We start from the raw sequence: 26,384 nt of genomic DNA on the forward strand, positions 1-26,384 counted from the left end.
TGCCACAGAGCGAGTCAGTGGAAGGGCTAGGTTTCGGCTCACAGCCCACACACCTAGCACTGGAATGTGCCGAGGTCACCACCATGCGCCTTTGTCTTCCCTGCACACCAGATGCAGCCAAATACCAAAGCCCAGGTCAGTGGCACTGGAACAACACATCAGTTTAGAGGATTTCTGATGTTATTCCACTTTGGTTATTGGCAATAGAGATGGTTCCATCTAATGACTAAGACCTGGTATGTAGGATCATGATAACTTAACAATAATGCTACCTTTTTTCTCTGAAAGTCTTCATTTTCTCTGCTCTAGATGGTAAAAGCAATCCAGGTTTTGCGCATTCATCTTCTTGAGCTGGAAAAGGTTAACGAACTCTGCAAAGATTTCTGCAGTCGATACATTGCTTGTCTAAAAACAAAAATGAACAGTGAAACTCTGCTGAGTGGAGAGCCTGGAAGCCCGTACTCACCGGTGCAGTCCCAGGTACTTACGTTTGGGGGTCTCGCTTTCCCTCTCTGCCACTGTGAACATCTGCATTGAGTCATGAGACCACCAGCTCTTTCAGAGTTCACTGGGTCATCTTAATGACTTGCTACAAGAAGGACCCTCTAGGTCTCTGACCCCAGCCTGGTTTGGGAATGAACTCCCACAGATTATGAAGTGAGTCCTCAATCTGCATACTGGGCCCCTGGTCCCATGTTTATGGAAGGCACAATTCCATTCATTTCTTTCTTTTATTTCTTCTTAAAATATTTTACTTATTCTTTTGAAAAATTGTGTAAAATATACATAATAGAAAATTTACCATCTTAGCTATTTTAAAATGTACAGTTCAATGGTGTTAAGTTTATTCACATTGTTGGGCAACCATCAACACCATCCATCTCCAGAACTTTCTCATCTTCTCAAACTCAAACTCTGACCCCATTAAACACTCATTCCGGATTCCCCCTCCCCTAGCCCCTGGAACCCACCATTCTACTGTCTGTCTCTGTGAATTCGATGACTCCAGGTCTCTCATGTTAAGCGGAATCGTACAGTGTTTATCCTTCTGGGTCCTTTGCTTGTTTCATTGCGCAGAATGCCTGTAAGGTTCATCCATGAGGAAGCACTATTGTGTTTTAGCCATTCTGATGATGTGTAGTGATATTAATATTTCTTTGTGGTTTTAATTTTCATTTCCCTGATGGCTAATAATGTTGAACATTATTATACCCTCTGTGTATTTTCTTTGATAAAATGTCTGCTGCTTATGTCTTTTGCCTTTTTTTTTTTTTGAGACGGAGTCTCGCTCCGTCACCCAGGCTGGAGTGCAGTGGCACGATCTCGGCTCACTGCAAACTCCGTCTTCTGAGTTCACGCCATTCTCCTGCCTCACCCTCCCGAGTAGCTGGGACTACAGGTGCCCGCCACCACGCCCGGCTAATTTTTTGTATTTTTAGTAGAGATGGGGTTTTACCGTGTTAGCCAGGATGGTCTCGATCTCCTGACCTCGTGATCCGCCTGCCTCAGCCTCCCAAAGTGCTGGGATTACAGGCATGAGCTACCGCGCCTGGCCATCTTTTGCCCATTTTTTAATTGGATTTTTTTTTAACTTCTGAGTGTTGAGAGTTCTTTGCTTATTGTAGATACTAGTTCTCTGTGGGATATATGGTTTGCAAGTGTTTTCTCCAAGTCTATAGTAGCTAAGTATTTTTTTCATCCTCTTAACAGGCCTTTTTCAGAGCCAACCTTTTTAATTTTAATAAAGTTAAATTTATTAGGTTTTCCTTTTATGGATCATTCTTTTGGTGTCAAGTCTAATAACTCTTTGCCTAGCCCTAGATCCCAAAGACTTTGTCTTAAGTTTTTTCCTAAAAGTTTTTAAATAGAGACAAGGTCTCACTATGTTGCCCAGGCTGGTCCCAAACTCCTGGGCTCAAGTGTGAACCAGCATGCCTGGCCTCAAAAGTTTTATAGTTTTACATTTTGCATTTAAATCCGTGATCCATTTTGAGTTGATTTTTCTATAGAATAACTTTCAAAACTGAGCACATTGTTTCCTCCCACCCTGTGATTCCTTTTCAGAATTGTTTTCGCTGCTCTGGTTCCTTTGCCTGTCCACATAGATTTTAGACTGCCCTTGTCTAGAGCTACGAAAACATCTGTCCACATAGATTTTAGACTGCCCTTGTCTAGAGCTACGAAAACATCTGTCCACATAGATTTCAGACTGCCCTTGTCTAGAGCTACAAAAACACCTGTCCACATAGATTTCAGACTGCCCTTGTCTAGAGCTACAAAAACACCTGTCCACATAGATTTCAGACTGCCCTTGTCTAGAGCTACAAAAACACCTGTCCACATAGATTTCAGACTGCCCTTGTCTAGAGCTACAAAAACACCTGTCCACATAGATTTCAGACTGCCCTTGTCTAGAGCTACAAAAACACCTGTCCACATAGATTTCAGACTGCCCTTGTCTAGAGCTACGAAAACACCTGTCCACATAGATTTCAGACTGCCCTTGTCTAGAGCTACGAAAACACCTGTCCACATAGATTTCAGACTGCCCTTGTCTAGAGCTACGAAAACACCTGTCCACATAGATTTCAGACTGCCCTTGTCTAGAGCTACGAAAACACCTGTCCACATAGATTTCAGACTGCCCTTGTCTAGAGCTACGAAAACACCTGTCCACATAGATTTCAGACTGCCCTTGTCTAGAGCTACGAAAACACCTGTCCACATAGATTTCAGACTGCCCTTGTCTAGAGCTACGAAAACACCTGTCCACATAGATTTCAGACTGCCCTTGTCTAGAGCTACGAAAACACCTGTCCACATACATTTTAGACTGCCCTTGTCTAGAGCTACGAAAACACCTGTCCACATACATTTTAGACTGCCCTTGTCTAGAGCTACGAAAACACCTGTCCACATACATTTTAGACTGCCCTTGTCTAGAGCTACGAAAACACCTGTCCACATACATTTTAGACTGCCCTTGTCTAGAGCTACGAAAACACCTGTCCACATACATTTTAGACTGCCCTTGTCTAGAGCTACGAAAACACCTGTCCACATAGATTTTAGACTGCCCTTGTCTAGAGCTACGAAAACACCTGTCCACATACATTTTAGGCTGCCCTTGTCTAGAGCTACGAAAACACCTGTCCACATAGATTTTAGACTGCCCTTGTCTAGAGCTACGAAAACACCTGTCCACATAGATTTTAGACTGCCCTTGTCTAGAGCTACGAAAACACCTGTCCACATACATTTTAGACTGCCCTTGTCTAGAGCTACGAAAACATCTGTCCACATAGATTTTAGACTGCCCTTGTCTAGAGCTACGAAAACATCTGTCCACATAGATTTTAGACTGCCCTTGTCTAGAGCTACGAAAACATCTGTCCACATAGATTTTAGACTGCTCTTGTCTAGAGCTACGAAAACATCTCACTTAGCATTTGATAGGAACTGCATTATACCTGTATATCAATCTGGGGAGAATTGACATCTTTACTGTGTTGAGTCTTCCAGTCCACAGGTACGGCATGTCTCTCCATTGATTGACAACTCTGATTTCTTTCATCAGTCCTTTGTAGTTTTTGACACATAAGTTGTGTACATGCGTTTTTAGAATTATACCCAAGCATTTCCTGTCCTGGCCTGTGCCATCTTGAATAAGAGTGGCAAGAACAGACATCCTTGCCTTGTCACCGCCTTAGGGGACACCTTTCAGTCACTCACTGTTGATGATGTTGGTTGCAGGTTTCTTTCTAGATGCTCTTTAGCAAGTTAAGGAGGTTCTCCTATATTGCTTTTTTTCTGAGAGATTTTATTTTGTTCAATTTTGTTAAATGCTTTTCCAGCATTGATTGATATGATTATGTGATTTTTCTTCTTTAGCCTGTTAATAATAGACATTACATGGATTGGTTTTTTGAATATTGAACAAGCCTTCTATTCCTGGAATAAACTCCACTTGGCCATGGCACATAATTCTTTTCATATGTATTCTTGAATTCTATTGGCTAATATTTTGTTCAGCATTTTTGTCTATATTTGTAAGGGATATTGGTGTATAGTTTTCTTTTTCATACTGTCTTTGGTTTTGGTATCAAGATACACAAACTTACATAAAATAGATTGGGAAGTATTCCCTCTGCTTATTTTTTTCTGGAGATTATGTAGACTTGGTGTTAGTTCTTAAATGGTTGAGAAATAGAATTGATCTATTTCACCTAAGATGTTAAATTTAGGAGTTTAGAGTTGGTCTAGTATTCTCTTCATAGCCTTTTGGTGTTAGCAGGGTCTATAGTGATCTCTTCCTGTTTTATTTCTGATATTGATCTTTTGTGTCTCTTTTTTTTTTTTAGTCTTTCTAGAGGTTTATGTAATTTTCAAAGAACAGTATTTTGTTTTATTGATTTTTTTTTGGTTTTTCTGTTTTCAGTTTCATTGATTTCACCTTGATCTTTATTATTTCCTTTCTTCTGCTTTGGGTTCATGATGTTCCTCTTTTTCTAAGATCTTAAGGTGGGAGCTGGGATGACTGATTTGACTAGCTTAACTTTTATTACAACCTAATTAATGTGGCAGGCTTTAAGCATAGCCGCTAAGCTTACACATCCGCTCGATGGTGGCCCACAGAGTCACCGCCTTAGGGTGGTGTCCCCTTATGCTATTTAACTGCTCACATGTGAGGGCACGTGAGTGTGCCAGGCCCGGCACTGGAGGCCCCTCTCCCTTGCCAGCTGCCCACCCAGGCTCACAGTCAGTGGATAAAGTGGCCCATGTGGATCTAACCCCAGATGCGTGGAGTCCTCCGTGGGGCATGGACGAACATTTGCATGGGGCTCGCTGTAGGCCGGGCACAGTTCCAAGCACTGTACAAGCCAGAACACCGGGGAAAGCCAAGATCACACTTAGTCTGTGCCGGGGTCAAGAGCCAAGGTGGGTGCCAGGGGCTGACTCCCCAGCACAGCTTGGAATACCTCAGCCCTGGTCACTTCCAGTGCCTCCCAGGCCTGTGCTGTAATCTCTTGAATGTTCTTATTGGTCACGGAGAGCTTGGTTCATGGAAAACTCAAGAGTCCACCAAGTCAAGTGTAATGAAAAAGATGTGTGATCAGAAAGCAGGGTCTTCCTCGTCATACTCCTGGGCTGTAAGGCACGTGGAATATGGCAGTGAGATGAAGATACTCTTTTGGGAGCCACAGTGCAGGCTGACGTTGCAGGCTGGCTTGTTGTGTTTAATACACAGTTGTACATCTCTTGCTTTCCGTGTGTGCTGCGTGCATTCTGAAGCCACGTCATCTGAGGATGCTCTTTCCCTCAAGCTTCTCTTTCCTTTTTTAATGGTGTCATTATGCTACTTATTTTAAAGTTTTAAACATGGGTTTTCCATTTTCTAGTAATTCCTTCAACATGTGTGTTCTGACTTGCAGCAGATTCAAAGTGCCATTACAGGCACCATCAGCCCTCAAGGAATTGTGGTGCCGGCGTCTGCACTACAGCAGGGAAACGTAGCCATGGCGACAGTGGCAGGTACGATGACAGAAAAATGGACACACTCTCCATGAGTTTTTGCAGAAAATGGTCCTGTGTGTTAGAATGACAGTATAAATATAATTTCAAGTTAATGCCATTTTCTAATATAGCAATGTTAGAAGCTAGAGGTCTCTGAATACCTCCTTCTTGTTAATACTCAATAACAGATATTTTATGCAGATTGTGTTTCTTTGTTTCTCTACCAAAAATATATTGGAAAGAAAAAAGGTTTTATGTAGGAGTTGAAAATATACACCAAAAACCAGTTGTCATTTTCAGATAACATAGTTTTTTATTGTACTTTTAATAGCACCATGAAAATCTTAAGTTTTATAATTAATTGATGACAAATAAAAATGCAGTCTTAGCATTGGTATTACTTGTAGAACAAAAACCATTATAGGAAAGGACAGATTCCAGAGTTCCCTGGTGCGTAGAGAACATTGAAAACACAAAGCATCATGGAAATGGGACACAGCGACGAGGGAGGGGTAGAAATTTACACCAAAGACCTCACATAATAGCACAAAGGGAAACCTCAGTGGGGAAAAAAAACCACCGTTGATCCAAAAATATAACTAGAATAAAATAGTTATTATTTGGTACCCTTGGCCAAATCCTTAACGTGCTAATTTTAGGAAAAAGTAGAAAGCAGAGGCTAGCAAAAGGAAGGGAGCCCTCACACCCCAGGTCAGTTAGTGGTGTGTGAGCCGGGCTGTGTGGGCTGCCAGGCACATAATGCCTGCCCACCTGCCCACCAACTGCTGCAGGTGCCCGAGTAGCCCACCCAGGGAGTTTGTTTTGATACTTTATAGTGACAAGTCAACTGGCAAAGGATTGTTGATCTTTTGAAATGATCAAAAAGCTCATCAAACTAGGGATTTTATTCCTTTTGTAAGTATATCAAGAAGAGGGCTAGTCGCAGTGCCTCACATCTGTAATCCCAGCACTTTGGGAGGCCAAAGTGGGAGGATCAGTTGAAGCCAGGAGTTAGAGACCAGCCTGGGCAACAAAGCAATGTCCCTGTCTCTACAAAAAAAAAAAAAAAAAAGAAGAAGAAGAAGAATGGTTTAAATCATTGAGACTTAAAAGCAGCCTCATATTTTTATTCTCCCTTTCGAGGTGGCACAGTGTATCAGCCTGTCACGGTCGTCACTCCCCAAGGCCAAGTGGTCACACAGACATTGTCGCCTGGGACAATTAGGATCCAGAACTCCCAGGTGCGTGCGCCATTTTATGGAAGGCTTTGGGGGCGAGTGCTGCCTACATAGGGGCACAGGTAGAACAAGCATGAGCCCTTCCCTCTGCCTGAAGAGCTTTGTCTTGTGTAGCAATTTCTGGTTTCTCTGAATGTCAGTGTTTTGTTTCTTTGTACTCTTATCTCTCGCATTGTAGAGAATTTGCAAAGTTCAGAAAATTCTGAAAGAACAGGAAAAAAGTCACTCATAACCACCGCCCCCCCACCCAACACACACACACAGTTATCCAGTGCTAACACTGGATCATGTGCGCGTCCACCAGGGGCAGAGGTCTTGTAGGCACACACTCCCCAGGGTCCCCACAAAGGGCACAGCAGAACTGCCAGGCAAGCTTTTCAGACCAGTGAGCCTGGCCCACACCCCCATCATGACAATGTTGTCGGGCCAGGGCTTTCAGGCCTCTCTGTCGCCCAGGCTGGAGTGCAGTGGCGCTATCTCTGCGGCTACCGAGCCTTGCCCGTCTTTGGTGTGTGTTATCAGTTCTTACTTTAAGAACATTGATTCTGGGCCGGGCACGGTGACGTCTGTAATCCCAGTACTTTGGGAGGCCAAGGCGGGCAGATCACGAGGTCAGGAGTTCAAGACTAGCCTGGCCAATATGGTGAAACCCTGTCCCTAAAAATACAAAAATTAGCTGAGTGCAGTGGTGCATGCCTGTAATCCCAGCTACTCGGGAGGCTGAGGCTGGAGAATCTCTTGAACCCGGGAAGCAGAGGTTGCAGTGAGCCGAGATCGTGCCACTGCACTCCAGCCTGGGCGACAGAGTGAGACTCCATCTCAAAAAAAAAAAAAAAAAAAAAAAAACATTGATTCTGGCCAGGTGCAGTGGCTCTCGCCTGTAATCCCAGCACTTTGGGAGGCCGAGATGGGTGGATCTCTTGACGTTAGGAGTTTGAGACCAGCCTGTCCAACATAGTGAAACCCTGTCTCTACTAAAAATGCAAAAATTAGCTGGACGTCGGGTGCATGTCTGTAATCCCAGCTGCTCGGGAGGCCGAGGCAGGAGAATCGCTTGACCTCGGAGGCGGAGGTTGCAGTGAGCCAAGATCGTGCCACAGCACTCCAGCCTGGGCAACAAGAGCGAAACTCCATCTCAAAATAAAATAAACCAAAAAAAAACCACATTTTTTTGAGACTTTGCAAACCTAAAAATGAGTTTATTTTGATCTCATATTTGATATGCAGTCTGTTTACTTGTAGAATTCCGGGTTGAAAATCCTCTACCCAACGTCGAGAAAGCATTACTTTTGTGTTTTGTTTTTCTGAGACAAAGTCTCGCTCGGTTGCCCAGGCTGGAGTATAGTGGTATGATCTCAGCTCACTGCAACCTCCACCTCCCAAGTTCAAGTGATTCTCCTGCCTCAGCCTCCCAAGTAGCTGGGATTACAGGTGTGTGCCACTATGCCTGGCTAATTTTTGTGTTTTTAGTAGAAATGGGTTTCACCACGTTGGCCAGTCTGGTCTCAAAATCCTGGGCTCAAGCAGTCCGCCTGCCTCAGCCTCCCAAAGTGCTGGGATTACAGGCGTGAGCTACCGCACCCGGCTCTCAAGAAGGTTGGTGTTCTTTTTTCCAATCTTTTGTGTTTTTCTCATCTTTTAGAAGCTTCTCCTTTTTTGCAGGTGCTCTGATTTTTTTTTTTTTTTTTTTTTTTTAAGAGACAGGGTCTCGCTCTGTTACCCAGGCTGGAGTATAGTGGCACAAACACAGCTCACTGAAGCATTGACCTCCCAGGCTCAAGCAATCTTCCCACCTCCGCCTTCTGAGCAGTGGGACTACAGGCATGTGCCACCTTGCCCAGTTAATTTTTAAATGTTTTTGTAAAGACGGGGTCTCACTGTGTTGCCCATGCTGGTCTTGAACTCCTGGGCTCAAATAGTCCTCCTGCCTTGGCCTCCCAAAGTGCTGGGATTACAGGTGTGAGCCACTGTGCCTGGACTAAAGTTAGGTTTATATGTGAGCTCTTAGAACAGGCTGACCTATCCATGCTGCGGACCCTACGGAGCGATTTTGCTTCCTTCCTTCCTTCCCTGGTCTGTGCAGTGCGCAGTGGCAGCATCGTCTCAGTAGGCACCTGGGGAGGGAGATGCTGTGTGAGGGAGGCCGTGCCAGGGCCTGGAGCACGGCCTTGTAACGAGCAGATCTTCTCTCGTGTTTTGTGAGAAGGAATTTAACAAAGAAATGCCATTCACATCTTTTTCTTTTAAAATCAGGTTGGCAGAGTAGCCTACCCTTTCCTGGGTGACAGAAGGGAAGGTCCGTATCTCTAGTGCCTGTGGAGGCGTCGGGAACAAGGAGTCAGCCTGTGCCCTCCCGTTCTGTAGCCTCTCTTTCTGTGTCTGTTTCTGTTTCTTTCCCCTCTGCTCCCCTGGCGTGTCCTGCTCTTGAGAGTTGGATTTTCTGGTGTCCCTGTTCATTCTCATTGGTTCTTGACATCCCTTTTCGGCTGGGAGGTCACATGTTCTCACTGACCTCGCTGCAGGAGGCACAGGTGGGAACAGGTGGTAAGTCAGAGGACCATAGCATTCCTGCCTGCAGAGGATGGGCTCTGAGCCTCCCTGCCTGAGAGGCCTCTGCAGAGCCAAGTCACTAGTGCAAAGACTTATCATGTGCCAGCCTGGGCAACAGGGCGAGACCCTGCCTCTACAAAAAGTAGAAGAAATTAGCTGGGTGTGGTGATGCGTGGCTGTGGTCCCAGCTACCCAGGAGGCTGAGCTGGAAGAATCACTTGAGCCCAGGAGTTCAAGGCTGCAGTGAGCCGTGACGGCACCACTGCACTCCAGCCTGAGTGACAGAACAAGATCCTGTCTCAAAAAAAAGAAAAGCCCGGTAATGTGGAGGGAGCCATGTCCTGAAACATCAGTCCACACAGGGTTCCTGTGCATGGGCCTCGACTACAAGTCATTTCCCTGTCCGATCCTTGGCTGTTTTCTCCACCTGCAGTTGTAAGTACTTGGATATGTGAGAATTTCCTATGCTTTCTAATGTTATTTTTCAACTTTAAAAGCTTCAGTTACAGTTAAACCAAGATCTCAGCATCTTGCATCAAGATGATGGTTCATCTAAGAACAAGAGGGGCGTCCTGCCAAAGCATGCCACGAACGTGATGCGGTCCTGGCTCTTCCAGCACATCGGGGTAAGGACGGCTGGGCCGGCCCTTGCCTTGCAGCCCTCTGCGACGCTTGCTCTCTGGCTTATGTGTCATGGAAAAGGGTTACTTTTCTGGGCTCAGAAAATCAAAGGCCTGACTTTCAGGACTTCGTGGCATGTCCATAATGTGGGGAGCGTGGGGCACTGCTGCAGGGAACTTGAAGGGCAATGAGGGCCTCCGTGAAGGAGCACCCGGGCGCATGTGAGCTGTACACGGTGTGTCCGAGACAGCCCACCACGAAGGGTGATGGGGTCAGGTGAGCCAGAAAAGTGGGCAGAGAATGGTTGTTCTTGGGCAGCAGCTGGGGAAGTTGCTGTGTTGCTGTGTGTTGGATTGACAAGGAAGCTGAGATGGGTTAGAGACATCGCAGGGCTGGGTGCACCCACAGGCGGGCCACTGGGTGGGCGCCTTTCGCTGGAAGCGAGTCTGTCCCACAGGGAACGCCGGTTTGCCCAGCGCATGTGCACCCGGCTTCCTCCCCCGGGCCATGACCGCGTCTTCTCCCTGTCCCCAGGACATCTTAGGAAGTGCAGTGGTGGGCCTGCTTGCTGAGTTGATGGGGGAGACCTGCTCTGCACGCTGTGTGGCACCCTTGCTGCCAGCCTGCTAATCCAGGGCAGGAGAGAGCAGGCAGGGCTCTCCTGGGACAAGCACAGGGAGGCCGAGGCGGGAAGGCAGACGCCAGTTTGGCTTGGCCCTAAGTTTGCCCTTCTGCTCCGCTGTCGCCACTGATTGTTGTGGGGCTGTGGCCATATCCGCCTGTTTCCCAGCCTCCTCCTCCTCGGCTTTCTGCGCCGCATCTGCCCTGCCCTCCCGCTGTCTCCTCTCCAGGGTGCCTCCACTGGGGCTGAGGCCTGTTTGTCCTCAGCACTCTGTCCTTGCCCTCCCCTGACTGTGGGCCCCTGAGCCCGTGGCCATCTCGCCGTTTCGTGGCCCACTTTCCTCTGGCTGCCTCGGGCTCCTCGGTTGAGGTTAGGGTCCACGGGAGTGACTGGCCCCAGGGCTTGAAACTGGTGGGTAGTGTTGCTGAGTGGTCCTGGGAGGAGAAGGGCCCTCTCTGGGCAGGAGCCTGGGCTGCGCCTCTTCTGCTTGCCTGCCTTGGCCTCTTGGTCTCTACCGAGCCGCTTCCATGGGTGTAAAAGGTAGCAAGCCGCACATGTCAGGAGAAAGACGTGCTACCTGTGAGCAGCGGGGCTGCTCCGAGAAATTGGTCCAAAGAGATCAGTCACAAGAAAACAGAAAGATTTGTGTGTAAGAATGTTAGTGTTGTTCAGTATAATAATGGAAAGCAGGTCGGCATGTAGATGGGGACGTACAGGTTTGATGGAGTATCATACGGATAGTTAACGTGAGGAATGAGGGCTGTAAGCGGTCGGGAGGTTTAGTGAAGGATAGGAAGTCAAAAGGCAGCATGTCGGTATATTTACACACATTGCGATTATTACAGCCAATCAGTATATGTATAACATAATGATAGAACAACACCAAGTGGTGGGATTGGGTGAGTACTCTCCTTTCAGGTTTCCTTTAATGTTTTAATAATTTCTCAAACAACAAACCCTGCTCATCATGTCCAGTGAAGATGCCGCTTTTTTTCCTGTGGGGCGTCCTCAGTCCCTCCTCACCCTCGTTTCTTGGCAGCGCCGACCCCCTGTAGTTTCCCGCATACTCTGGGGCAGCATCTCTGGCCGTTTGGTGTTTTCTGCTCGTGTGCTCGTGTTTCCTGCCCTGTTTCTATTTTATGAGCTTTTTAAAGAGGGAGAACAGTATTTCTGTTTCCATGACCTTGAGCTCAGAGCCACACACTCATTGATGGAGTCAAGTTGAGTCACACTGCCAGTTAGTTTGAGGAAACAAACCCATCACTGCTGAGGTACATCCGAGGCTGCTCCGTCCCCGTGTGATGGGCAGGGGTGTTTCCACGCCACACTCAGTGTTCCTTTCACATCAAAGCCAAAGTAAACTCCCACTGCTGACTTCGCTGGTGCCGTTCATTCTCTTGGGTCCTTGTTGATCCCAAATCAGGGACTTTAATGCATTCAGGTTTTAGAGTAAATGTCGTGTTGGTTTCCACATATAGACAGTCATCAATCTTGGAGAAATTATTTACCATAGCTAGAAATCATTTTCGGTTGGTACTTCTGTGAGTTTTGCTATTTAGTTCTGGTTGGATTTTTTTTTTTTTTTTTTTTTTTTCCTGCACTCCCAGGCTGGAGTGCAGTGGCATGATCTCGGCTCACTGCAACCTCCGCTTCCTGGGTTCAAGCAATTCTTCTGCCTCAGCCTCCCGAATAGCTGGGACTACAGGTGCGTGTCACCATGCCCGGCTAATTTTTTGTATTTTTAGTAGAGAAGGTTTCACCGTGTTAGCCAGGATGGTCTTGATCTCCTGACCTTGTGATCTGGCCACCTTGGCCTCCCAAAGTACTGGGATTACAGGCGTGAGCCACTGCACCTGGTCGGATTTTTTTTTTTTCCCCAGATGGCCAGGCTGGTCTCGAACTCCTGACCTCAAGAGATCCACCTGCCTCGGCCTCCCAAAGTGCTGAGATTACAGGCGTGAGGCACTGCACCTGGCCCTCTGGTTAGATTTTTTGTATGTGAAATGTTTCAATCATACATAAAAGAAGAATAGCATAGCGGGCACTCCTGTCACCAGCCCTGGGTTCAGTTCCTTACTGACAGCACAGGTGAATCCAGCAGAGATCTCATCCCAGGAAAGCCATCGATGGCATCAGCTCATCCCAGTGTCAGTTGATTCTTGTGGTACCCATGATGGAAACTCGTTCCCCAGCCTGCCTGGCCATTTCCTACTCCACCTGTTTCACCAGCTATGGGATGGGGGCAGTTTGTAAACACTTCATGCCTCAGTCTCCTCTTCTGTAAAATAAAGACAGTGACAGTGACCGTCTCAGCAGCTGCTTCTGAGGAATCAGTGAATTATTATAGAATGGACCAAGGTAATTGAAATGTGCTGTGTGTTGCTTGTGGCAGAGGCTCCCGGGCCAGAACGCATCCATCCATCCTCTTTACATGGATGTAGTTTATTGTTCATAAGTTAAAGTTCAATAAAGTTGATACAGAATCTATAGATTGTATCAAGCCTGGCGTAGACTCACCGCTGGACTGCATAGCTGCTCCTCGTGATGTCGCTGCTGTTATCGTCACCGCTGAACCGTTAGCCGTGGGGGGTGGTCCGCCTTGGCCTATGCGCTAACCAGCCACTGCGGCACTAGGACATTCCTGGAGCTAGGAGAAACACTTTGTTCTGTGAGACTACAGTTAGGTTTTTGGCTAGAAGCACTGTTAATGTTACCATTATTTTCTGATGATTATGTAATGCTCACATTTTGCCTAAATCGTCTTGATTTCCTTTGTAAACTCGAAGGCCATGGTAACCCTCCTTTTTATTTTCAGCATCCCTACCCAACAGAGGATGAGAAAAAACAGATTGCTGCTCAGACAAATTTGACACTACTCCAAGTCAACAACTGGTAAGGTGCCCTGCTTCCTGAAATCATGCTGTCAGCACGGTAGAGCGCTTGGAAACCCTGGCACCAATACATGGTGAAATCTTGCTGAAAATAGGAGATCTCTCTTTTTCTTTTTTCCCAATTGAGACAGGGTCTTGCTGTGTTGCCCAGGCTGGTCTCGAACTCCTGGCCTCAAGTGATCCTCCCACCTCAGCTTCTCAAAGTGCTGGGATCATGGGTGTGAGTCACTGCGCCCGACTAAAAATATGAATTCTTTTAATGGGCAATGGGAGCAGGAGACTTAGGAATAAACCAGGTTCAACCTAAGTTTTCATATCAGTACTTCATTATGGACTGCATCCTGCCTGCCTCTTTAGAACTGTTTCTCTAGGGTGCTACTGTCCCCAAGCCCCACATTCATACAAAACTGTGATGGGTTGTTAGTGGATGAACCTCTGGATGGTGGGAGGCCAAGAGTGAGAGAGGCCCTGCCCCATGAGGGGACCCTCTGCCACTCTTTCTTGTGGGGGTCCTGCTCGACAGAAGAGTCTGGGAGCCATTCCTAGGAGAGAAACACCCAGGAGGACATTTCATAAAACGTCCTCTTCTAGTCCTGCTGTCAAACATTGCTGTGGACACTTAGACTCTGGCCAGATGTGTTTTCTTCAGTAAGGGCTTGTGCATGTTCCTAGGTGGCACTGAAGTGGGGAGTGGTCTTCCATTTTGGTTATTAGTCACTTGTCACATTTTTTAAATTTACTTATTATTCAGATGTAGGAAACAATTTCAGCTTAATAAAATTGGCATGCATAAAAGAAGAAAGCACAAATTCTTCCAGTTGTAAACATTATTATCTTTATCTTAACTGTGCTAAAATATGAACTTGTTGAAGTTCCAGCAAGAAAGTCTTCGTCTTTGTGCAGTCGTGTGTGCGGGAGGTATGCTTCGGGGTTGCACGAGTACTTCCATGATCCTGCATTCTTGCCATTCTTTTAGATTTGGGTAGTCACAACAGAATATACTATTTGCGTTATTTCCTGTTAAATCTTTTAAATAGAATATTAACAAAAATTTAAAGATTCTGAGCATGTTGTTGCTGCAGTGGTTGTTATATACTGCTCATGTGCTTGTTTTCCTAGAGTCTATGTGTAAACCACATACTTTGGTTGGGGCACACCTGTGGTCAGTGGGCTGAAGGGGGAAGGATGCTTCTCTGGATGTGCTGGTGCCCCGTCACTGCTCAGCACCCTCCTGCTTTTCTTCATTCATGATTTCCTGGTGTTCCCTGACTTGCTACTATGTTGCATAACGAATTGTCTTATCTAGGTTTAGTATCAACTTTTAATTTTTAGTAATAATAACAGTTTAATAATATAACTTAAAAATTCCAAATTTCTGAAATCTTTAATATTTGTAGCTACTTTTACTTTTTGTGACTTTCTTTTCTTTTGTATTTACAAACATTACATCTTGGAGTGAGATATACACACCCATCATTAGTTCATGCCTCTGCTGGTAGCAGCTTTGAATAAGAAGGATTTAAAAACACATTACAGGCCGGGCGTGGTGGCTCACACCTGTAATCCCAGCGCTTTGGGAGGCTGAGGTGGGCAAATCACGAGGTCAGGAGTTCGAGACCAGCCTGACCAACATGGTGAAACCCTGTCTCTGCTAAAAATAGAAAAATTAGCCGCGTGTGGTGGTGCACACCTGTAATCCCAGCTACTCAGGAGGCTAAGGCAGGAGAATGGCTTGAACTTGGGAGGCAGAGGTTGCAGTAAGCCAAGATCTCACCATTGCACTCCAGCCTGGGCGACGGGGTGAGACTCGGTCTCAAAAAAAAAAAAAAAAAGAGAAAACAACCAACACATTACAATAGCAGTGGGGCCTTCCCTCCCAGGTCTTGTTGGGGTTGTGGGTGGCCATGGAGCTTGTGCTGCAGGGATCACCACGTTCCTCTAAATGAAGCATGGCGGGATCCGATCTGCTTCATTATTATTAGACCGTGTGCTAATATAATTGTAGATATTTTTAAATCTTGGACTTTTAAAATTAAGCAACCTTAGAGCTGATCCAGTTCTAGTTTTGTTGTTTTGCAGAGGGGGGCATTAAAAAAAGAGAGAAGTTGTCACAGTGACAAACCAGAGTAGAATCTGAGTCTAAAAGTAATGCTTTTGTTTCCCTGATATCGTGAACATGGCTACTCAGCTATCCAGATAGAGAAGTCTAGCTTTTAGAGAAGCTTTTAGAGAAGTCTAGACTTCTAGAGAAGTCTAGAGCAATGTGTGACTCTAGCAAGAGGTCAACTACTTTATCATTCATGTTACTGAAAAAAGAAGACAGAAACGAGGCCTTAAGCATGGTTGGTATTGCTGCTTCTGCATTAGGTTAGGGGTAATGCGTGAATCTGGACGGGTTCTGGTTTGATAGGTGCTTTCATGGGACAAATGTTGTTTTTCCTTCTGTTTCTTTCCATTGCAGCTCTTTTTGAAGCAAAGTGGCCCAGTCGGTGGCGTAGGGTGGTGGGAGCAGCAGAACGCATGTCTGGGTTGCTATCTTTGTCCTCCAGTCACTGCAGGAGGAAAAGCCGGCCTGGGGATTTGAGTCTTCTTGCACTTTCTCACATTTAAAGGCAACAGCTCAGAGCATAAGAATGGGAACTGAAGACAGCAGCCTTTAATCTTAATGTATTTTGAGATTGCTATCATACTCATTTGATAGGAAACAATGTCCAGCCTGCCTTGCCAACCTGTGACTGTTGGGCCGGGTGCAGTGGCTCACATCTGTAATCCCAGCACTTTGGGAGACCAAGGCAGGCAGATCACAAGGTGAAGAGATCGAGACCATCCTGACCAACATGGTGTAACCCCCTGTTTACTAAAAATACAAAAATTAGCTGGGCGAGATGGCGGGCACCTGTAGTCCCAGCTACTCAGGAGGCTGAGGCAGGAGAATCACTTGAACCCGTGAGGCGGAGATTGCAGTGAGCTAAGATCGTGCCACTGCACTCCAGCCTGTGTGACAGGGCGAGACTCCATCTCGAAAATACAAAAACAATGTCCAGCCTGCCTTGTCAACCTGTGATTGTTGCTGGTCTCGTTCTCTGTGGGGTCTTATCACAGGCGTGAGTTCCTAGTTTGACAAGAGTCGCTAACGTCTGTCGGGGATTTCATCACTGCTGGTGCCTATGTGCTGTGCTAGCCACATGTCTAGGACCACTGGATGACTTACGCCTTCAGTCATCTAAGAAACAGCTCATCATTGGGAATGGTTTTTGAAAAGATGCAGCTCTTGCCTTCGATCGTGCTTTGTGGTGAAACAAGAGGAGGTGGCAGTCCCATTCTCTGATGGCTCAGACACGTTGCCGTCCAGAGGCTCGGCCACGTTGGTGATCTGGTGACGTCCAGACGAGTGCAGACTGCCCGATCGTCTCAGGCATGATGGCACTACAGAAAGTCTTGCTTTTTTAACATTTTTCTTCCTTAGGGAAAATAGTGGCAGAGTCACAAATTCAACAGCATCATCTATGTTGTTATGAGTATCTAGTTCACCAACATGCACTAAAGGAGTTGAGGCAAAAAAAAAAAAAAAGTGCCATGGACGACTTGGTCCTTATCTGCATGATTTTTACAACAGGCTCTGTGTTTCTGGGCATTTAGAGAATTTAGAATAGCTGTTGAGTCCTCTTAAGTAGTTATTACAGTGGAGAACTTGAGTCGTTCTTTGTAGCGTGGTTCATAGAGCAGCGTGTTTGTTAGAAGGATTTGTTGATCCTGTATAGGGTCTTTACGAAGACTGTTTTCATGGAAGCTTCTCTTTGTCGACTCCAGGTTCATCAATGCCAGAAGACGAATTCTTCAGCCAATGTTGGATTCAAGTTGTTCAGAGACCCCCAAAACAAAGAAAAAAACTGCTCAGAACCGGCCAGTTCAGAGGTTTTGGCCTGACTCTATTGCATCAGGAGTCGCACAGCCACCGCCGAGCGAGCTCACCATGTCGGAAGGTACAGGTGGACAGCCGAGGCCAGACATGGTGGACCATGGGGTGGGGATTATGAACAAGAGGCCTGGATCAGGCCTGTTAGCTGTGAGCCTCAGGTAATGTGGTGAGCAAAAGTACGTGGTTCTCTTTCTTTGCAACTAAAACATGAGGAAGCTGCATTGTGGGTGCATGGGAGCTCTCAGTAAGAGTTAGGAGCACCAGTGGTAGAGAATGTAAAACACATGCTAGAGATAGGAAATCATTAATTCTGTCTCGAAGATACAGTCACGGACCGTGGATCTTCTCCTTTGCTTCTGTGTTTGCTCTCCTTTTCCCTCCGACTCCGGGTGTGGAGGAGGGACTTACCCCCTTCTCACCATGTGGCTTCTTTCTCTTCATCCTCCACACCCTTCTCTTGTTTTGGCTTATTCCCTGTGGCTCTGCCCTCCATGCCCTGACACAGGCAGCCATTCGGATGTGTTTTATAGGCATCTTTCTGTTTGCATGAGGTCTTCATATTTTGGATGGTTTTGTGTGCATGTGTTTTTGTTTTTTTTTGTTTGTTTGCTTTTTTTTTTTTTTTTTTTTTTTGAGACGGAGTCTCACTCTGTCGCCCAGGCTGGAGTGCAACGGCGCGATCTTGGCTCACTGAAACCTCTGCCTACCAGGTTCCCGCCATTCTCCTGCCTCAGCCTCCCGAGTAGCTGGGACTACAGGTGCCTGCCACCACACCCGGCTAATTTTTTTTATTTTAGTAGAGACGAGGTTTCACCATGTTGGCCAGGATGGTCTTGATCTCCTGACCTCATGATCCGCCCGCCTTGGCCTCCCAAAGTGCTGAGATTACAGGGGTGAGGCACCCTGCCTGGCCTGTGTGCATGTGTTTTTAAGTGTATGTAAATGGTGGTATTTCCTCTTTCTCTTTTCTGGCAGCGATAGACCCTTATTCAGTTAGGAAAGTTTGGGGCGGTTCTTTCTTCAACCATATTTGCTGACCTTCCTCCTGCAGCCCTTTTCAGGGACTTCAGTGCCTGTGTATTCGGTGGTGAAAAGTTTCACGCAGTTCCTGATGTTCTTTCCAGTTTGTTAGATTCTCTGTGTTTCATTTTGGGTGATTTCTGTGACTCTCCTTCCGCCGCACTAATCTTTTCTTCTGTACTGCTTCATCTTATGCTTATCCCATCCAGTGTGGTTTTCATCTTAGACATTGTAGTTTTCATCTCTCCAGAAGTTCTGTTTGAGTCTTTCTGTCTTTCATGAGTCTACTTAAGTTTTGAACACACAGAATACAGTTGCTGCCACTGTTTTGATGTCCTTCTCTGCAGATTCTAACATCTGTCGGCTCTGGGTCAGTTTCAGCTGATTGATTTTCCTCCTCATGATGGGTTTCCCTGCCTCTTTTCATGCCTGGTCATCTCACTGGATGCCAGGCATTGGGAATTTGGCCTTTTGAGGTGCTGGATGTTTTCGTATTCCTGTAAGTCTTCTTGAGCTTGGCTCTGGACTGCAGTTAGGTCACTTGGGAGCAGTGTGATCCTTGTGGGTGGTCCCCAGCAGTGCTCAGGCTAGCACGGATTATCCCAGCTGAGGCCAGACCTTCCTGAGTTCTCCATCCAGTGCCTGCAGACAATGAGTTTTCCAGGCTACCTGTGTGAGCGCTGGGCTCTGTTCTCTGTAGTCTTTTCAGATGGTTCTTCCCCCAGCCTCAAGTCAGTTGCTTGAAGCAGGTGCTGATGGGTTCTCCACTGAATGCGCAGGTGACTTTCCGTGGGGGGTGCTGGCCCTCAGGTTAGGATGGGTTGTGAATCACACTGATTTTGTCTCCATTTAGCCTTTCTTGAGTTGTGTTACGTGCATTTAAACCAGAGTGTCCTCAAGTACTGCTGTGGCTGCATCCTTTAGGTTTGGATGTGTAGTGATTTCTTTAAAGAATGTATAGCTAGAAAGTTATTCTCTTTCTTTCTCCCTCTTTCTCTGTCTCCCTCTGTCAGAAAAGGCAATACCTATCTATTGAGGAAAGACATTCGAGCAAGAATATTCAGCGAAAAGTAAATCTCTCTTCCATCTGGCTTCTGCTTCTCCAGAGACAATCATTGTTACCAGTTTCCTGTACAAGCTCCAGTACATACATAATATGATATTGTACGCACAGACATGAATGAATGAATGTGTATCTCTTTAAATTTTTTTTTTTTTTTTTTTTTTTTTTTGACAGAGTCTCGCTCTGTCGCCAGGCTGGAGTACAGTGGCACAATCTCAGCTCACTGCAACCTCCGCCTCCTGGGTTCAAGTGATTCTCCTGCCTCAGCCTCCCGAGTAGCTGGGACTATAGGCACATGCCACTACACCCAGCTAATTTTTGTATTTTTAGTAGAGATGGGGTTTTACCATATTGGAAAGGCTGGTCTCGAACTCCTGACCTCGTTATCCACCCACCTCGGCCTCCCAAAGTGCTGGGATTACAGGTGTGAGCCACCATGCCCGGGCCTCTTTTAAAATTTTACCCAGATGTTAGCATATCACATAACACTGTCTCTACTTTCTTTCATTACTTATTAATACACCTTGCAGAGTTTTACAAATTAGTAAATGTTGGTCCACTGTATTGTTTAGTAGCATCATAGCATTCCATTGTTCAATGTTTTGTTTTATTTTATTTTTTTGAGACAGGGTCTTGCTCTGTCACCCAGGTTGGAGTGCAGTAGAGCAAGCTTGGTTCACTGCAGCCTGGACCTCCTGGCCTCAAGTGATCCTCCCACCTCAGCCTCCTGAATAGCTAGGACTACAGGCATGCACCACCATGCCCATCTAATTTTTAAATTTTTTGTAGAGACGAGGTCTCCCTGTGTTGTGCAGGCTGGCTGGTCTGGAACTCCTGGGTTCAAAGGATCCTCCCTCCTTGGCCTCCCAAAGTGCTGGGATTAGAGTTGTGAGCCACTGTGCCTGTCCTCTCCATTGTTGAGTGTTTTTGATTTGGGCCTTGCTCATGGATATTTGGGCCATTTCCATCTTCTGCTATTAGGTTTTACAACAGGCACTGGCATGTGACAAGATTTTCTTTTCTTTCACACAAATCTTCCTTCCTCTTTCTGTATTCTCCTTTTCACTTTGTTTCTCTGCTATATTCTTCTTGTGTGTCTTTCTTCTGTGTTTTTGGATTTTTTGTTATTACGGTACCTTTTGCTTCACGAATCTGTGTTCTGTTTCTCCTGGTCTCCACTGAAGTTGTTCTTAGGCCAAGGGTGGTCTGAGGCTGATTTCAGAAACAGTTTCTTTTTTCTTTTCTTTTTTTTTTTTTGAGATGGAGTCTCACTCTGTCGCCCAGGCTGGAGTGCAATGGCGCAGTCTCTGCTCACTGCAAGCTCCACCTCCCGGGTTCATGCCATTCTCCTGCCTCAGCCTCCCGAGTAGCTGGGAGTAGCTACAGGCGCCCACCACCACGCCTGGCTAATTTTTTCTATTTTTAGTAGAGATGGGGTTTCACCGTGTTCGCCAGGATGGTCTTGATCTCCTGACCTCGTTATCCTCCCGCCTCAGCCTCCCAAAGTGCTGGGATTACAGGCATGAGCCACCGCGCCCGGCCCAGAAACAGTTTCTTAAATGCCTGTTGAACATTGCCTAAACATATATAGGTGTTTTTTTTTAACTTTAGGTCAAACAAGCAAACAGCACCCAATTGAGTAATAAAGTGTTTTTCTGCGAGTACTAATTTAAATAATGACACACCTTCATCCTGCTGCAGGAGCTGTTGTCACCATCACCACGCCCGTGAACATGAACGTGGACAGCCTTCAGTCTCTGTCCTCGGACGGGGCCACCCTGGCGGTGCAGCAGGTCATGATGGCAGGGCAGAGCGAGGATGAATCTGTGGACAGCACAGAGGAGGACGCAGGTGCCCTGGCCCCCGCCCACATCAGCGGGCTGGTCTTGGAGAACAGTGACTCCCTGCAGTAGGGGCAGGAGCAGACGCACCTGACTTTTTAGAGTTTGCACAGCAAACATTTTACACAGTTTTATTTCTAATATGTTTTATATGTAGATATAGAAGAGTGCACTTTTGTATTTCATAGTAAGCTTAAAGCGCGTCTTTGCCGGTGCAGCGACTTCTTTCAAGTGTGTGTGTGTGTGTGTGTGTGTGTGTGTGTGTGCATGTGCACACATGTGTGTGCGTGTGTGGATTTTTAAAGAAATTCTTTAAAGGTTTAACGCTAGATTGTGAGGAATGACACACCACTCCCTCCCCACCTTGAATCCCTAATTAGATTAAGGAATAGCGCTGCCATTTTCTAAACCGTGATGCGGTTTTCACTTAGTTCTGTGGTTCCAGCAGATCTCAGTGGGCTGGTTTATTTGTGTGGCCCATGGATTTGAAAGAAGCTGCTGCACCCGAAACTGCCAGTGTGCGGTGACAACGGCACACGCCTAGACTGAGTGTGGTTTCATCGTGAGTGGATGGACGGCAAGCTTAGCAAGCCTAAGTCCCCTCATGTTCAGTGAGCCTGTTTCATTTGCTATATAGAAAAAGAAACTCCTATTTTTACCTTGCTGGAATTATTGGATAAAAAAGCTATTTTTATAAATTCGTTATGAATTGGATGATGACTATATTGAGGATAAAATTTCTAGAGAAGAAACAATACATGCTTGCTATTAATATTTCAATTTGGAATGTTCTGAATTGACCAAATTTAATGAACCTGCCCAAAGTTAGCTACCGTTCCATGGTTCTTTGCTCTCCCAGGGTAGTGATGAACATTTACTACTATAAAAGAAACAGCTATTTAATGAAATTTTGATATCTGCAAATTTTTGTTGATATGTAATGCTCAGATTGCATTTTACACTTGATCTAAACATATATCGAAAGGTATCTGCTAAATAGGACTTCGGGTAAGTGAGGTGAAATGGTAGCCAGTGATCCTTTAGGAGCTCTCACCGTACATACTCCAGTCTAATTTAAATCTGACCACAGTTGCATGGTTGCTTTACCATGTTAGCTGTGTATTGTTTTAGAAGTTTTAACTTCAAAATATGTCATGCACAGAATGTTTATTATAAACTAATATAAAATGTGCTCTACCCCATCGGCTCAGAGCTAGGGCAAACAGCAGATATTCAGACTTTATTACTTAACTAGCAGACATCCCTGGAGTCCCAGCGGTGAGTTGGTTTGGCGAGGGCGCCTCGGCAGCCCCCACGGGTTGGCTCCTACGTTTGCGTTTGTGGCTGGTCTCCTGGTGTCAGCGTTCTCTTGTACGTTGTTGCTTTCGACTTTTCAGAGCCCTCCTGCTCACTTGACCACATGAGATTTGGAATAACTGTAGGACTTCTGTTTCCTGGTAACAAGATGAACCGAGAGAGTGGGCTGGGTTCTGTTTTCTTTGGTTTTGATTTGTTTTCATTTGTTTACTTAGGAGTGGTGCTTTTTCTCAGAAAACAGGCCACGGTGTTTCATACAGAATGTCTTCATATCATCTGAAATGGTATGGCTGAAGTTCATTTGTTTACAGGGTCGGGAACGTCTTCAATTCTTGAGATTCAACAGTAATGATTGGCTGTAAGCCAAGGGACATTTTAAGCTAGTGAAGAGTTTTTTCTGGAATTGATTTTTCCCAAAAGAATATATTAATTGAGGTTAAGAAGTCAGTGGGAAACACACAGAAATTTATTTTAAAATCTTTCAGGAGCTTTAACTGAAAGACTTGGTTATCAAGTCTTTTGGGGAGAGAATGACATTTTTTTTTTGAGACAGAGTTTTGCTCTTGTTGCCCAGGCTGGAGGGCAATGGTGCGATCTCAGTTCACTGCAACCTCCACCTCTTATGTTCAAGCAATTCTCCTTCCTTAGCCTCCTGAGTAGCTGGGATTACAGGCATGTGCCACCACGCCTAGCTAATTTTGTATTTTTAGTAGAGACGGGTTTCTCCATGTTAGTCAGGCTGGTCTCGAACTCCTGACGTCAGGTGATCCGCCTGCCTCAGCCTCCAAAGTGCTGGGATTACAGGCGTGAGCCACTGCGCCCGGCCGAGAATGACATCTTAAAGCCACCATTGCGTTCCTCATTTGTGAACTGTTTTCTCATATTTTAAGTCAAGTCTACAAGATCATTTTTAACTTAAGTTCCAACTTTGTTGGACTTCTTAAAATAAGCACCCATGAAAGCCAGCCACCCCTTCCTCCTTCCCTCACCACCCTCTGTCTCTTCATCCCTCACCACCCTCTGTCTGTTCATCCCTCACCACCCTCCATCTCTTCGGCTGCCTGCTCTTTAGTGTAGATTAGTGGAAGCCATTCACAGAATGTAGACTCATGTATAGGTCACTGTTTCTTTCCCCCACTAGAAATCACATTGACTAAGCAGTGGATTGAATTTAAGAGTGCTGCCCCTGACCAGAGTGCGTACCTCTAGTTCCAGCTACTCGGGAGTCTGAGGCAGAGGATGGCATGTGCCAGGAGTTTGAGGCTGCAGTGCACTATGCTTGCACCTGTGAATAGCCACTGCACTCCATCTTGGGCAACACAGTGAGACCCCCATCTATAAAAAGAGAGCACTGCCTGAACCTTGGTGGCACTGGGAAGCTCTGGCCTGAGAGTTAAACATCCATGCTGAATGGTACAGTGTGCATTCTCTCCAGCTGAAAACTTTCTTCAACTTTCCTTAATTCTTACTAAATTCAGGAGGAATAAGATAAAGATCACTTAGAGAAAGGGTGCTTATGGACATAACCTGAGTTTCTTTTAACCTCTCTCCAATGGGTGCTTTTAACTAGTTTCTACATGGCAAGCCGTTTCAGTTTGTAAAATCACTGCCCAGCATGTTTGAGGTCAGTTGGCACCTTAAAACACCTGTTCTCCAGCCCTTGGACAGTGGAGAGAATCTGTAAAAGTGTGACCCCTCTAAGATTTCATTTTAAATGATCAGATTCGGTCCCAGTTTTATTCTTGTTGAGTTTTTCCCTACGAAGGCTCCCTTTGAATGTGTCTTGAGACCCAAATTTAGCATGTTGCTATTATTCCTGCCCTGCACCTGTGGAGCAGGAGTGGCAGGGCGGCTGTGCTGGGTTCCAGCTTGCTCCTGCCGAGGGACTAGCTTGGCCTTTGCGCTTTGATTCCAGATAGTAAGATGAGTGGAAGTGTTTATCCAGTATGCAAAAGAAACTCTCACAGCTAAGGGCTCCGGGAGTTGTGTCTGTGTGACCTGAGAATGATCCGTCTCCTGCCTGTGTGAGGTAGCAATGGGCACTTTTCATTGAGACAAACTCCAGGGTGCCCAGCGGGGGTTCTGCCCCTTGCGAAGGCCCATTCCTGGCACTTAGAGACAGAAAGAACTCAGCAATCTTTCGTTCTAGTTATATTCGGTCTTTGAAACTGACAATCTTTGAAATGTGAATACTGTAACAATATGTTTTCTTGGATTGTTGTCTTTAAAAAGGATTTTTGTGAAGCAATTGATTTATCAAAGCAAAAAAATTAAAAATAGAAACTTGCTTTATGGATGTTTTATTTTATAAAGCTCATGTCACCAAAAGCTGCTTTTCCATTTTATGTAAAACATTGAGAATGTTTTCATGTTTTCTGGTGACATGTAGGGTCTGTAGTCACCCCTGCCTATTGAGAAACTAGGACCACACTGCATCAGACTAGTCAGGTCCATTTACATGTCCAAGAATCTTTTCTTAAATTCCTTACTTTGTTCATTCATCGGCTGTTCAGGCAGAAAATGGAAACAGGTAGCTTTTATGTTTTTTATTATAGTTTTCCATAAATCTAATTATTCTGATAGTTACAAGAAGATAATGATTCATCAGTAAGGTAACATAATATAGTAAGGTAACATAACCCTTTTATAGTTCATATTATAAATTTTCATGACAAGAAAGTTCCTGAAGATTTAAAGATACATTAAAACAATTTCAGAGGGTTTTAAATCTTTGTTGTCCAGAGTGTTATAACTCCCAACAACTGTTCATGCTTAGAGGCTAAAGTCAGCAGACTTAGTATTTTAAAAACCACATCCAAAATTGTGAGTCTTATTGGTGATTAGTAGTGACAGCTGACTGCATTGTTTCAAGAAATGTTTTTCATTGGTTTACAGAAAACTGAGGCACTGTGTTGTGTCTCCAGCTCCCTTAGTTCAGAGGTGAGAGTACGGGCATGAACTTTATTAATGTGGGGCCTCAGGCAGCCCCAACCTCTCTAGGCTTCCAGGGCTTCATTTGTGAAAAGGAAGAACTGGCTTATAAGGTTTATTCTAGCCTTACAATGATGTTTATGACTAATAAGATTCTATCTCTCCATCTAAAGACTGATGAGGAAGTGAGTAATGTCTAGCAAATCCAGAAAATAAGAAATATTTGGATTAAATATTTAGTGTTTCACACTTTTTGAATTATATGAATGTCATAAGTAATGTCTACTGTTTTTAGCTTTCATGCCATTCTATTATATATACTCTCAGAAGAAATTATTAGTACAAGGCCGGGCTTGGTGGCTCACGCCTGTAATCCCAGCACTTTGTGAGGCCAGGGTGGGCGGATCACCTGAGGTCAGGAGTTTGAGATCAGTCTGGCGAACATGGTGAAACCCCATCTCTACTACAAACACAAAAATTAGCCAGGCATGGTGGCAGGCACCTGTAATCCCAGCTACTCAGGAAGCTGAGGCAGGAGAATCTCTTGAATCCGGGAGGCAGAGGTTGCAGTGAGCTGAGATTGTCCCACTGCACTCCAGCCTGGGGCATAGAGCGAGACTCTGTCTCAAAAAAAAAAAAAAAAAAAAAAATTCTTAGTACAAATTATTTTTGCCCTTGTACAGTGAGATATTTTTACCTTCACTAAGACCTAGGATAGTTGTTTAACTATCATTGTTTATAAAATCTGCGAGACTAGTGACTATATAGCATCTAAGCACATGTGACTGAAAGCAGTGAATGCTGGTCCCGGGGTGGCATCTGGGCCTGGGACCAGCTTTACCCAATCCCACGTCTTC

At 45.4% G+C, this 26,384-nt stretch overlaps 1 protein-coding gene across 11 annotated transcripts in view; it reads left to right on the top strand.

Moving 5' to 3' along the window:
* Positions 1 to 24,884, top strand: part of PKNOX1 (PBX/knotted 1 homeobox 1) — a 69,272-nt gene extending 44,388 nt beyond the window's left edge. For 7 of the 11 annotated variants that reach the window (XM_054468534.2, XM_063659725.1, XM_063659726.1 and 4 more), the window contains 7 exons: positions 310 to 480; positions 5,433 to 5,532; positions 6,658 to 6,755; positions 9,800 to 9,928; positions 13,361 to 13,437; positions 17,247 to 17,419; positions 21,140 to 24,884. In XM_054468534.2, the coding sequence (XP_054324509.1) occupies positions 310 to 480; positions 5,433 to 5,532; positions 6,658 to 6,755; positions 9,800 to 9,928; positions 13,361 to 13,437; positions 17,247 to 17,419; positions 21,140 to 21,351 (960 nt within the window). In that variant the 3' untranslated portion in view covers positions 21,352 to 24,884. The remainder of the gene's footprint in view (positions 1 to 309; positions 481 to 5,432; positions 5,533 to 6,657; positions 6,756 to 9,799; positions 9,929 to 13,360; positions 13,438 to 17,246; positions 17,420 to 21,139) is intronic. The other 4 variants (XM_054468536.2, XM_063659729.1, XM_063659728.1 and 1 more) reach the window with 1 other exon arrangement.
* Positions 24,885 to 26,384: the final 1,500 nt, after the last annotated feature.

Source organism: Pongo pygmaeus, chromosome 22 (genome assembly GCF_028885625.2).
Source record: "Pongo pygmaeus isolate AG05252 chromosome 22, NHGRI_mPonPyg2-v2.0_pri, whole genome shotgun sequence".
Lineage (NCBI taxonomy): Eukaryota > Metazoa > Chordata > Mammalia > Primates > Hominidae > Pongo > Pongo pygmaeus.